The 14,242-nt window shown below is 38.3% G+C and overlaps 2 protein-coding genes across 2 annotated transcripts; both read left to right on the plus strand.

Annotated features, from left to right (window-relative positions):
• The first annotated feature begins 91 nt into the window (after window positions 1-91).
• On the plus strand, window positions 92-10,139 carry LOC103706222 (dihydropyrimidinase). The gene is made up of 13 exons (XM_008790267.6): window positions 92-318; window positions 419-568; window positions 2,619-2,670; window positions 2,773-3,042; window positions 3,187-3,398; window positions 3,928-4,048; window positions 7,504-7,591; window positions 7,677-7,755; window positions 8,147-8,234; window positions 8,333-8,373; window positions 8,481-8,533; window positions 8,748-8,904; window positions 9,669-10,139. Exons 1-13 carry the CDS (start codon window positions 163-165, stop codon window positions 9,858-9,860), a joined length of 1,659 nt encoding a protein of 552 aa, XP_008788489.4. The 5' UTR covers window positions 92-162; the 3' UTR covers window positions 9,861-10,139.
• An 871-nt stretch (window positions 10,140-11,010) lies between these two features.
• On the plus strand, window positions 11,011-11,771 carry LOC103706221 (splicing factor 3B subunit 6-like protein). The gene has a single exon (XM_008790266.6). The coding sequence runs from the start codon at window positions 11,154-11,156 to the stop codon at window positions 11,526-11,528; it is 375 nt and encodes a 124-aa protein (XP_008788488.1). The 5' UTR covers window positions 11,011-11,153; the 3' UTR covers window positions 11,529-11,771.
• Window positions 11,772-14,242: the final 2,471 nt, after the last annotated feature.

The following is a 14,242-nucleotide window of genomic DNA, read 5'->3' on the forward strand; positions in this document are numbered from 1 at the left end:
AACGACGAGGGACTTAGCGATGGTCTTCTCGTAATAAAATTCCAAACAGGGAGTGTTATTTTAGAGCTCAAAGAGTTTTCAAAACAACGACCCGCGTCATCACCCAAAACATCGAAGAGGAAAAAAAAAAGCTCTCTCCGTGGTCTCCTCTTCTTGCTATCCATGGCGGTAGAACTTGGAGTCGACCTCCCATGGCAGACGTCGAGAGAGACGAAATCCATCGTATCGATCAGCCGATCGTTCGTCCTCGATCTCTTCCTTCTTCTCCTCCTCCTCTCCATCCCTCGCTCGATCTCCGAACTGAATCAGATGCAAGGCGTGAGCACTTCCGAGAACCCTAACCGGTTCTAAGATTCCAATCTTTTGTTTTATGATCTAATTCTAGCGATCCTGATGAATTTTGGTGGGTTTTGCGTAGTACTGTGCCGTCGCAAGCGATTCGGAGTGTGGTTGGTCCCTTACGAAGATTTTGATCAAAGGAGGAACCGTAGTGAACGCTCATCACAAGGAGGTCGCCGATGTGTACATCGAGGACGGGATCATTGTTTCTGTGAGACCTGATATCAAGGTCAGTTTTAGATGATAAAATCCTTCGTTCTTTGATATGTCTCTTGTTTAATTGGATGGCACTACTCGTGTAATCTATGTGAAATTCGCAATATTGGAAGGTCAAATTTAATCTTTTTAGATTTATTTTTTAAATTAAGTTTTCCACGAATAGTTGCTTGTCCTGAGTACTAGAAGCCAGCATGATCCTGGCTTGCTCTCTCTCTCACACACAAAGTTATCTCCTTAGTATCCTTCATAATAAGTTAAAAATAAATCTCGGTCTCCATTGTTGATGCTGTGCTTGCAGTGTTTTTGGTAACCTCGTTGTATGAATTAAATAAGGGCCTGTTTAGTATTGTTGTTGTTTTTGTATTTTTGATTTCCTGCAAATAAGTAAAATACCGCATGGAGATTGATGTTGGACAGGAAATTTGCACCAAACCTCTGCCATGTCTTGCTTTCTGTTTTCACTTTTTCTGAAAGCAATAAATCTTTGCTGCCAAACGAATAATTTAAGAACAAAAGGGTTTCATCATAATATCTGTTCATTCTAGTTCAACTTTCTTCTTGAACTTTTGAAAACAAAAACAGAAAAGAGAAGCAACACCATGCGGGACCTAAAATTATGGATATTTAGTACATGAACTTATACCTGTTTCCTGCTTCTGGTAATTGAAAACAAGGGAAAAAAGAGGAACAAAATGGAAGCTTGGAGGCTGATTTCTCTGGGGAGGATGGCTAGTGGATCAATATTCTTCTCCCTTCTTTCCATCTAGGGTTCTCGAACAAATGAGTTTTTTGTGAGCAGCTCGAGTTTGGCTTGCTCAATTAGTAAATAAGCTGAGCTAGAGCTTGTCCCAGCTTGCTTGAGCTCAGCTTGATTAAGCTTTAAATAGAAATAAATAATTATTGATATACATTATATAGATTAAAAAATATTTTTTCTTATAATTATTAACAATTAATATAATTTATATACAAAAGAATGTATTTAACTATAATATTAAGATATTATGCTAGTGGATCTCTTTAATGAGCTGTTTACGAGCAACTTGAATTTTGCTTAGAATTAAATGAGTTGGCTCAAGCTAGCTCAATTACAAAATGGACCAAGTTTGTAGGAAGCATAGCTTGCGCAAGCTTGATTTGTTTACACACCTTCTTCCTATGGCTGTGACTCAAGTAGGTTGGGTTGGGTTGAGGGCAAACCCTAACCTAACCCAACCTTTAATATCTCCCAACCAATCCAACCTAATCTCAAGTTGGGATTTCTTTAGTCCAATCCAACTCAAACATCTTAAGCTAAATTCGAGTAGGGTTTGGCTAGTCAGATTAGCTCAGGCTAGGTCATGTTAATATAAAAGGATTGGGTTGAATAAGAAAGTTAAATTGGTAAAATGTTTGGGATAATTTTATTAGATTAATTGTTGTTTGATTGTGGCTTCAATCATTCATCAATTTTAATAGCACATTTGGGCATAATTTAATAAGGCCAAGTATATAGCTAAATAAAACATGTAAATGATCAATATAAAACATAATTATAAATATAAATTATGTATGATTTGTTAATTTATATATTGGGTTGAATCGGGTAGGGTTGGGTCCAGATTGAGTTCGGGTTGGGTTGAAAGTCAACTATAACCCAACCCAACCAAGAGTTAGGATGGGATTTTTGAGCTCATTCCCAACCCAAGTTTATAAAATTTCAACCCATCCCCACCCAATGAGCAGGTTGTGTCGGGGCAGCTTGGGATTGAGCCCAATCCATGTTGCACTCTCCCCAGTCTACTTGCATGTATTTTAAACCATATACTCCTAAATCTTAACCATTTTTGAATACCGCCAATTCTAACTCCATGTTTTCTCATTCTATTAAACTTACAGCTTAGCAACCTTGAGTGTGCTACTAATCTTACTGTGACAGACAATCATTTTTAATTCTAATTTGGTTGTACTGAAAAGCAGCTATTTTACATGAGAAACCCATAATTCCTTTAGAGGCAATTCTTTCTTCTTTCCCCATGGGTTGTTGTTACAATAAATATGCATCTGAATCTTTACCACAGGTTGGGGATGATGTGAAAATACTTGATGCAACTGGGAAGTATGTCATGCCAGGTCTGTTAAAATTTATTATACAGAGAAACCATATTTTTTATGTCATTGCTTTTGAATTTCTATCTATAAGAAGATGATAACTACAGGGTCTTCTGTGAACAGGCGGGATTGATCCTCACACTCACCTAGAGATGGAGTTTATGGGAACTGTGACAATAGATGATTTTTTAACTGGTCAGGCTGCTGCATTAGCAGGGGGAACAACCATGCACATTGATTTTGTTATACCAGTTAAGGGAAGTTTATCTGTGGGTTTTGAATCCTATAAAAACAAGGCAAAAAAGGCAGTAATGGACTACGGTTTTCATATGGCCATCACAAAATGGGATGAAGAAGTTGCAAAAGAAATGGAGCTAATGGTTAAAGAGAATGGTCTGTAATTTACGCTACACCATGGAAGATTATTCTGATTAATTCCTAAGTTTTATTTTGAATGTTCATCCAAAAGCAGCTTAATCTGGCTGTAGTATTTTTATCATAATGGCCCTTCTTAAAATCTTCTAACACTAATATCAGGGATCAACTCTTTTAAATTCTTTATGGCATACAAAGGATCATTGATGGTCAACGATGAGCTTTTAATTCAAGGCTTGAAAAAATGCAAGTCTCTTGGTGCATTGGCCATGGTTCATGCAGAAAATGGAGATGGTGTTGCTGAAGGACAAAAAAGAATGATAGATCTTGGCATAACAGGTCCGGAGGGACATGCTCTTTCAAGGCCTCCAGTGGTGATTCTCAAACTTGTCTTTTTTTACTGTACCATATTAGTAGTAACTTTGATTTTATTTTCAAGTTATCTAGTAAGTCTTAGGGTGTTTTTCCATTTGACTATTGCTATTTGTATGTAGCTTTTATCCTTCTCTTGATTTTACTGTTGCTTCGGTTGTCTTCAAGAATTTCTGTTGCTTCAATATATACATTGCCACATACATATGTTGATATAGCTGTTAGCATGTATGATACTTATGTGTAATCTTTAATGCTGTATTCTGTTCTTCTGCATTTGAACATCATAATGTTTGTCCCTTCTGCAACCTAGTGTAGTGATCACCATAGAACTTTATAAGCATGCACATACAAATATAATAGTATACTGACTAGAGGTAATTATAAAAGACGTGTTTGCTAGCCTATCAGTTCCAATGTCATTCCTGTTGCTACCACATGGGATAAGTATACAACCATTCAGTTAATGAACTATTCTCTCTGGTTCATTAGTGCTGCAGTAATTTGTGATTTAAGTTGATTCTTATGCAGTTGGAAGGAGAAGCAACTGCAAGAGCTATTCATTTGGCAAGTTTTGTCAATACACCCTTATACGTGGTTCATGTGATGAGCATCGATGCCATGGAGGAGATTGCGAAGGCTAGAAAAGCAGGTGACATGTTTTGAATTTTTTTTCTTTTTATAATATTCTTAATGCATTTAGTATATCTTTTGACATAAAATGTGGTTCTATACCTTTAAGTTGCAATATGTTTTAGCATTAGTTGGAAAATGTCACAATTGTTGCAGTAGACAGGTATCTCTGTGAGAGTAATATTCACTAACTAATAAAGTTACGTAGTTGAAGTAGAGATGTCTGATACTATTGATGCTACATTTTATTGTGTCTAACAATAAAATCAATAAAATTTCAAGATATGCTATGATCAAAACACATTATCTAGACCTTGTGTGTTTTCATGCTGGGAGGAGAAGGGGAGGGGAGAGAGGGGCATATATTGGCATGTATGCACATTTTGATGCTTCCTGCCCAACCTATATTTTGTGAGATTGTAAATATTTAAGACAACTTCAACCAGTATGTGATATCACATCTTTATGGGCTGGCTTTATAAGACTCGATCATGACATTAATCCTCAATGAGTTAGTGCTGAGCTGAAGTCCTGACCAAGGCAAGTTTGGGCAAGAGTAGGACTTGCAATGAAACCGGGAAGCCATGAGAGACCTACCCTGAAAGTTATAAAACTTCATAGTTATAAAACTTAAGATTGTGCAATGGGAAATTGAGTGTCTGTCCCTATGGACTTGGTAGGGCACATGCTATAGGCAAAAACCAAAATGAAGTACATATCACAAATGATTTGAAATGGCTAATTGTAATTATCTCACTCAAGGAATACTTTGTTGGATTGGACATCGATTATATATCCTTTTTTATATTTACAGAAATGCATATGTATAGTTTTCAACATTTTGCGAAAAACAAAAGTAGCTATTGATTAATTAGTGAAAGCATGGACTCCAGCCCTTTTTATACTAGGATAAGTTTTAGCCAACCTACAATATTTGTGGACTGTGATAATTGGCAAGGAATACAGAGCTCCAGTTGGAAATATTTGCCCAAGCTAATATGGAAGTCCAATCTCTTTAAATACTTGTACCAAAGGCATTTGACTCCTAAAGAGGCTAGTGAGAGAGACAGAGAGAGGAGGGAGTCATGTGAGTTGGTGAGTGGAGGTGTGAATTCTATTTATTTGTGACGATCCTTAACATGTATCATAAGTGAAGTTCAAGAATTGTAAAGCTCCTCTATCAGTATCTTCTTCAGCGCTCCTCCAGTTTCTTCATCTGCAAAATCAAGACTGAGAAGGAGGTAAAAAATTTATCTTTAGCATTAAGATTATTGCTGCATTGATTGGTTCTAGTGATACTTGAACTTATTATTGTTTCACATAGTTCAAAGGTGCTTTTACAACAGATCTCATGTAGTGGCACATGAAAGAAAGATCCCATTGATTCTCTTTTGCTGTCGTGGGTCCAACCATGTCATTTAAGTGGTGCCAGAAACTCAGTTCTACCTTAGTCACAGTATAAATCCAATTAGGGCTGCTAAAAAAGGTTTTTCATTAAGTGTTCTATAATGTAATTAAAGGTTCAAAAAGGTGCTGTTTCTTGTAACTTTGAGCAGCTTTTAGGCTGGTTATTGGCTTCCCATTTTATGTAAAATTGCTTGGAATTATTTAATCTGCCTTAGATCATGCTATTTGCAGGTTTCAAAACATTGGGTCTGCTATAGCTCAGCCTGCATTTAATATGCTTCATGTGCTTCCTAGTTTAAAGCAGTGTCTAGTATGACCAGAAAGGGAAACAACCATGTAGAACTAGTGTCACAAAACAAAAGTTGGCTAGGAAGACAAACATATCTGATGCTTATCAATGAGGCAGCAACACCAGCGCACATCTTGGATGCGGATTGCAGAGAATAGGGGAGACTGTTGTTATGCAGTAATCATGTGGAAGGACATGAGAAAGAAAAATTTTAAGAAAGTGTTGATAATTAAGATGGAATAGGGAAAAAGAAATGTTTACTAACTGTAGCATGGCGGAAATTGAAAATGCATAAGTATTTCGGCACCAGGCAAATTGTTGCACATTGGTATTTATAGACAGTTGAAGTAATGCCAACATCGTATCACTTAGTGGCTTTTATTCAAAGCTATCAAAAGGGCCGTATAATTTGCTATTCTTCATGTGACGGACTAAATTTGGTTTACATGGCTGTGGTTATTTGGTTAAAGAGACATACATAATTAGTCAAAGAGACATAGATGACGCATATGAAGTAACTACACATTCTTGCACAATACCAGGTTCTCAAGCCTACAATGGTAGCTTTGTTCCAGAATATGATAATTGTGAGAGCCCGTGTAGGTGTGTGTTTAGTCCCACATCGGTTATTCGCTGGACAGATCTTGGGTACTAATACAGGATTAAGGAACCCAAATAATAACTTCTGACTAGCCATTTTGGATGAGGTCTTGGGTTGTTACAAATGGTATCAGAGCGGACCCGGCCCATAACCTATGTAGACTAGGGGACACTGCAGCACGGATCCATTGGGGCTGACCACGGGCCAATCGTGGTGTTCTTGATTTGATTTGAATAGATATGAACCCTTAGCCTGATGAGGACGTCAGGGCTTGAACGGGGGGAGTATGTGAGGACCCGTGCGGGCATGTGTTTAGTCCCACATCGGTTATTCGCTGGGTAGATCTTGGGTACTTATACAGGATCAAGGAACCCAAATAATAACTTCCAGCTAGCTATTTTGGGTGAGGTCCTGGGTTGTTACAATAATGAGGCCACTTATAAAGATTTTTCTGTTGCAAGTATTCGAGAGGACAGCAATAAGATGCAGATGAAAGATTGTATTTAGCAACTGTTCATCTCATAGTTGGGAAATCAGAAAATGCATTATTGGAAAGTAACTGGATGGATAGAGTAAGTAAAACAGAGCTTGGGGTTTGACGTTCCACAAGTCTCCAAAATTTATGACTTCTTGACCCTCATGTTGACCCCACAACGATGCATCATGCATTGTTGGTTATGAACAAGTTAATTCATTGTAGTTCAGTTGACCCAGATTTGGCTTTACGGGATATATCATTCCAGAAATAAAAGTGGCAGGTGAAAGTTCTGGTTTTTTTTTTTTCACTTTGTGTCAATATTCTTCCATAATCTCATATATGGTTCTTCAACCTTAAGAACATGCTGTGGAAGCGAAACTCCAAAATCCTTTTTGCTGACATTTGTTTCTACAAAACATGTATTCTTTTTCTTTAGTAGTTCTTGCCAATAATTGTTCATTACAATGTCCTATAATAGCTTTACTCCTTAAATGAATTGAGTTTGTCATGTACGTTGCTATAGATCCCTCATTATAATTTATTTGTAAGCTGCAGTATATACACTTCTGTTGTTCCAATAATTGCTCGAGTTTGTTCTTTGGCAGCAAACAGTTTATTATGCATTAATGATTAAACTGATAATTTTTTTAAATGATGTGAATTAAGTCTTTAACGCTTCTATTGAATTTTATTTTGCAGGGCAAAGGGTCATCGGCGAACCTGTAGTTTCTGGTCTAGTACTTGATGATTCTTGGCTTTGGGATCCTGATTTTACTACTGCTGCAAAGCAAGAATTTATACCTTTTTCTTCCTTGTTTTGTCCTTAAGATTTATAGCAGTGCTGTTTATAATGGTCATATTTCATCTTTTAGATATGTAATGAGTCCCCCGATAAGGAAAGCAGGACATGATAAAGCCCTTCAATCTGCACTTTCAAGAGGAATTCTGCAGGTAGTGTGTTACCGGTTTTGTGGTACTCACGTGCCTAGGACACTAGGCGCATTTGGGTTGTGCATTATATTTATTTAAACACTTGAGTAGTATGATTTTTGGCTTTTTTTCTCCTTTGGAGTTTGTGCGAGTGGTAGGATATAGACATATTGGCAATCATATAGATTTCAGTACATAACTTGTAATTTTCATATTTTCTCTAAATGATTTGATCTTCTGCTGAAAACTTCAAATTTGGACAAAAGATACTGCCAGTTTCCTCTAACGCAAATATCCATTATCTTTTGTTGCCTTTTCTTTCAATTACTTCATGCTGATCCTGTTGTTTGTGTTGTATCCATTGAATTAAATGATTGAAGGACTCCTGAAAGATCATTCTGGTGTTTTGCAGCTTGTAGGAACTGACCATTGCACCTTCAACTCTACACAGAAAGCTTTTGGTTTTGATGACTTCCGGAAAATTCCTAATGGTGTCAATGGTATGCCTAAGAATTAGGTAACTGGAAAAGCAAATTCCATGCCTATTTTAGTAAAGATATCTAATACTGTTATTCCATCACTATGAACCGAATCTCAGGTATAGAGGAAAGGATGCATTTAATTTGGGATACAATGGTGGTAAGCTGCAAACTAGTGACAGCTGATTTCATAATGATATATTTGTCATTACATATTTTGTGCCAGCAGTTGATGTGTTTTTTTATTGACTTTTGGTGTTGCTCTAGGTGTCTGGCCAAATATCTGTTACAGATTATGTGCGGATAACAAGCACCGAATGGTATGTCATAAACATGACATGTTCCTGGCATTGTAAATTTTGCTATTCTCTTAGTCATGTTTGAATATTCGAAAGTTCGGGATTCACACCAAATCCAGCTAAAATATACTTTCCAGATCCTTGATAGAGTTATATCCAGATCCTTCATATAATATGTTTGTACTTGCATAGATCGACATGATAGCTCTAACTGTTTAATGTTATACTATTGCAGTGCTAGAATTTTCAATATATACCCAAGAAAAGGAGCAATACTGGAAGGATCTGATGCTGATATAATTATACTAAACCCTAATGCAAGCTTCAAAGTAGCTGCTGCTTCTCATCATTCTAGATCTGATACAAATGTGTATGATGGGAGGACAGGAAAGGTAGTGTTGTTTGTAGTTGAGCATTGATACTTGTCTGGGTAAATTCAGTAGATACAGTATCCAACGTAACTTTTTAAGAACCTCATGTTAGTTCCTTCATTTCTGTAGTTTCTTTAGCATTCTGCAAGCTTGAACAGATATATGTTAAGAGGAAAATATTGATGTCACTACTTCAGTTTCTCCTTTGTTTTTCCTAGCAGAGAGAGAGAAGAGAGAGAGAGAGAGAGAGAGAGAGAGATGTTAAGAGAAAAATATTGATCTCAGTATTTTCAGTTTCTCTTTTGTTTTTCTTAGCAGAGAGAGAGATTGAGAGATTGAGAGAGAGAGAGAGAGAGAGATTAATGTTGAATTGCCAGTACAGTAAGTTTTCTAATGCTTTTTTAGCATAGTTGAGCATGTGTATGAAAGATATGAGGATCCACATATTTAAAATTTTTTCCTAGTATCCCTGTAATTTAGATCATGGGTTTTGTTATGGTTTCATGTAATTCCAACTTTGATAATCAGCATAAATGCTCAAACTTGACCTATGGCTAGAATCCCCACAGGCTTTGTTGCAAAAGCTCAGCTGAGGCCTTGGAGGCATTTGTGAAAGTAAATTTTGTAGTATAACTGGAGTTGCTGAAGTTCCAGCTCCTTTCAGCTCTTCTTACTCCGAAAACTTCAATTACTAGCAACTAAGCAAACCTAAATTTACCCTGCACTTGCTAAAACCTTTCTAACAATCATTACTATGCTGACTTGTCATGCCATTGTTGGTGCAGGGTAAAGTAGAAGTGACAATTTCAGGAGGACGAATAGTCTGGGAAGATGGCACACTGAACATTGTGCCTGGTTCTGGCAGGTACGTCAGGATGGAACCTTATGGTTATCTCTTTGATGGGGTTGAGAAGGCAGATGCTGCATATCTGGCTTCCCTTCGTGCTCCTGTTTTGCGGGCGCAAGCTGCAGCCTGAGCTTATATTGCCTAATTATCTTCTAGTTAAATATCAATAAAAGAAGATGATTACAAACAAGGTGCATGTATAAATGGAAGCTGTCGTTAGGAGATTGTGTGCATTAGATGTGCTATGTTTAATGCCGAGATAATCAAGCAAATCATAATGTTTCTATGAAATGTCTGTATATATGTAAGCACTCGACATTACATTTGTGTATGCGAACAAATTTATAGATGAGATATGTGCTCTGAATGTAACAGTGAAATATAGCATGTTGGACAAGTTCTTGTGAAATTTTTTGGCTATGTTTGTGTCTATGCATCTGCCTACTTATAAAGCTCTAAATTAAGCCAGAAGCCTTCAAAATGAATACAAGTGAGGACAGGAAGGATACTACAAATTGTATGGGGGCTTCAATATGCTCCTTTCCTTATGTGAAGGAATATCTTCATTATATTGAGCTACTAGACTAACCTGTAACAATCAAGTGAAAAAATTGCTTGAACAAGGTCTATCTAGTTCAATTTTCTTGTACTTCATGATTCAGCACTTTAGTCCACCTCCAAAGGTGGCTTCTTTTCTGCACGCACATGTAGTTTTCGTGCCGGAGCCCAGAGGGGTAACCGAGCCAGGCCCATGGGTGGGGAGGATATGAGTAAAACCGGCCGGGGTGCCCAACACATCGTCATTTTTGCCGGTATCGAACATTTTCCTGGCGGGGTAGGGGCCCAGGGGAGGCTGCTACGCGAGGGTGGGCTTGTACTTTCCTCCCCCTTTCCATTTTTAAAGCAAAAAAAAAAAAAGTGGCTTCTTTTTTCTACCCCCAAAAAAAATTGAAAAAAAGGGAAAGGAAGGCAAAAAAAAAAAGGGCTCCTTCCAGCTTATTATCCCTCCTTAATTTTAATAACGAAAATATGAAGTCTTTTGATTATTTATTAGATTTTTATTTTACTGCCCGTTAACAAAACTGGTTAGGAGAATTATTACCATGACCCTTTAAAAGGGGGGCACAAGTAGTACCATAGCAGTAACAGGCCGAGCCCATATAAGACGGTCCACGAGATCCATCACCACAAATTTCTGTTCCCTGTATAAGACTCACACAGGCCCAACTTGACCGCCTCGCTCTCTCTTATCTCGACCATCGACCATCGACCATCGACCATCCGCTGAATCCTGGTCCCCCGAGACCACCAAATCTCTTACGAAAAAGCTTGGAAATTCGAGTAGAAACCCCAACCCTCTCTCTCTCCTCGTCGGAAGCCTAGCCCTAACCCTAGCTCCGGAGATCGCCGGAAGAGGAGATAGATGGCGACGATCAGCCTGCGGAAGGGGAACACGCGGCTGCCGCCGGAGGTGAACCGGGTGCTGTACGTGCGGAACCTGCCGTTCAACATCTCTAGCGAGGAGATGTACGACATCTTCGGTAAGTACGGCGCCATCCGCCAGATCCGGATCGGGACGAACAAGGACACCCGGGGCACCGCCTTTGTCGTCTACGAGGACATCTACGACGCCAAGACCGCCGTCGACCACCTCTCCGGTTTCAACGTCGCGAACCGCTACCTCATCGTCCTCTACTACCAGCAGGCCAAGATGTCCAAGAAGGTCGACCAGAAGAAGAAGGAGGACGAGCTCGCCCGCATGCAGGAGAAATACGGCTTGTCTTCCAAAGATAAGTAAACATCACACTCGAACCCAGAACAGGTTGCATATCGGGGTTTCTTGAGATGTGTCTTGCTCTAAAGAGGAGACTTTTATATCACTAGAACGAACTTGTATGATTGGAATGCTTTTATTAAAAAAAAAATCGAATCGTTAGTGGATTTGATGACTTTTCTGTTGGTATTTGTTTCATCCTATGCCATGGACCGACTTTTGGATGGTTTGTATGTATGAATTTATATTCAGATATGTTTTTCTTCATGTAGGTTTTTTAAAATTATAATAAGGTTGCATATACAGCTTTTAGGGTTTTGAAATTTTGGTTGAGTTTCTGATTCTCTGTTGAATATGTGAAATTGGAGGATTTGTATCCTCTTTGTTCTTGATTGTATCAATTTATACGGATTGCTTTTAGGAGTTCATTGAAGTCTTAGGAATTGCATGTTTTAAGGGATACACAGTGAAAAGTTCAAATGTGTGGATATCGTGACTTTCATAGCTTTGTATTTGGTTGATTAATAATTCATATTATGAGATGGATTATCTCTTGGTTTATATGAATATGGATCGGATCTTTTTGTGCATCTTGTTGGTTTGCTTTGCTTGGGTCTTTTGAATTCTTTCTTGAAGGTGGTTTCCATAGTTCCATAATTCTTATATCCTAGGCAAATTAAATTACTCAAGGCAGCTCTAAAAAATAACATAATTCAATCTTGTGTAGGGCATGCTGTTAGAGATAAATCAAACAAAAAATGAAATTAGATTTTTCTTATGTTCCTAAGTGTTATAATTTTTTTCCAAAGACCTGCTTCCTCATATCGGCTCCTGATCCACTTCCAATAACTAAACTACTAAGCTCTTGTCAGCTACAACTACTTTGACACTAAGACCTACATTGGGAGAGTAGCTCTCTGTCATGTCCTTGTCATCTCCTTCTGCAGCCACTTGTCCTGTCTCGTTCCTCCTTTGCTGTTTCATAGCTTTATATCACATGCTTCCTCCCTTTGGACCACCCAAACTAGCCAAGGTGTGGAAGGCATGCATGGGATCTGATAATTCATGGGTTTCTTTCATTTGGGATAGTTGGGCCTTTTCTTTCATGCGTCTCTTCCTATTCATGGGCCTCTTACTTTCATTCATGGTGGTCATCTTATGTCAAGTCATGTCCAGCACTATCTAGCTTCTTGTAGTGATAAGAGGCACCTTAACAAGATCTCTATCCATTCCAAGGATCAAACTCAAGATCATCACCACTATCAAACCACCAACATGGGCTCAATTGCTCCACCCTTCTTGGCGTAACTCCTCTACCTTCAGATTCATACGAAGACGTCAGAGCCCTTACCAGCATCACCTTCCAGTTTTGGAGGTTAGAACATATCACTGCCTCCTTCAAGGCAAGGCTCCTTTAGTCAAGCATAGGAGAGGTGCTTCAGTTGCTCACCCTTTGCCCAAGCCCAAGCGCATGCAAAGGCACATCTCCATGAACTAGCATAGTTGTCCCAGCCATTAATCCAGCCTATCCGACAATGTCGTAAGAGGCTGAAAAGAAAACAAAATGCAGATTTTTGTTCCAGAAAAGAAGAGTGATTCGACATAATCGGGTTTCAGTGGCTTGAGGTTACCTGATCTCTTCCACATTAAGTCTCATCCTCTTCTTCCTCTTTTTGCCCTATTTCTTCTTGCTGGGCGAGACATTGGGAAAGAAAGTCCCTTTGTCTTCTTCACGCTGGGATGAAATAAGGGACTTTGTGTCTTCTTTTCCATGGATGAAACACACACACACACACACAGAGAGAGAGAGAGACTGACTGTGTTTGCATATTTTGTGTGTTTGTTTTATATATAACTTTTTTGTGTGTGTATTAGATGGGCTTTATGAGGGACTATAATGAAAAGTACATTAGAAGGGGCAAAAAGAATAATCAGCTTGATGATAGTCTTATTGATTTTTAAGGAGAGATAATTTCTTGATAAATCCCTAAATGTAAGGTGCTATACAAAAATATCCTGATTTTGAATGTTAGTTGAGAGCAAAATATGATTCGGTTATCCTTCAACAATTCTCCTCCACAAAAAATGATTGGACTCTATAGACTTTGGTTACTTTTCACATAGTGGGCTTTTTGACTAGCTCTGTAATTTTATATATCATGGGCATTCTGGATCTTGGATGCAAATTACTTTTCCCATGAAGTGGGAAAGAGGGAGTGGGGACCTGTTTCCTTTCCCCCCATTTTTTTCCTTTTCTTTTTTCTTTTTCTTTTTTTTGTGTTGGTGTTGGGGAGGGAGGCTTAGGTAATGATGCTCAGATCGTCAGGTTTTCCTCGGCCTCATGAATTTGGCAATGTAGAAAGCTAACCGTGCCACATATTTATATTTGTTCAAGTTTGGAGCGAGGATTGGTTTTGACCTTCAATGAATTGTAGGGCTTCACTTTCTTATTAACTTTGGTTGTAAAATTATGCCATATGATATCGCAGCATGTCTGGTGAACCTTCTAGCTTGAATTTTCTTGGACTTGGTGCTTCAGGAATCTGTCCATCTCCTTCAATGATCCTTCAATGAATTGTAGGGCTTCACTTTCTTATTAACTTTGGTTGTAAAATTATGCCATATGATATTGCAGCATGTATGGTGAACCTTCTAGCTTGAATTTTCTTGGACTTAGTGCTTCAGGAATCTGTCCATCTCCTGTCCAACATCTACTTTAAAACTCATATAGTTGTTGA

Source organism: Phoenix dactylifera, chromosome 8 (assembly GCF_051530095.1).
Source record: "Phoenix dactylifera cultivar Ajwa chromosome 8, Ajwa_hap1_PhDact_Kaust_v1.1, whole genome shotgun sequence".
Classification (NCBI taxonomy): domain Eukaryota; kingdom Viridiplantae; phylum Streptophyta; class Magnoliopsida; order Arecales; family Arecaceae; genus Phoenix; species Phoenix dactylifera.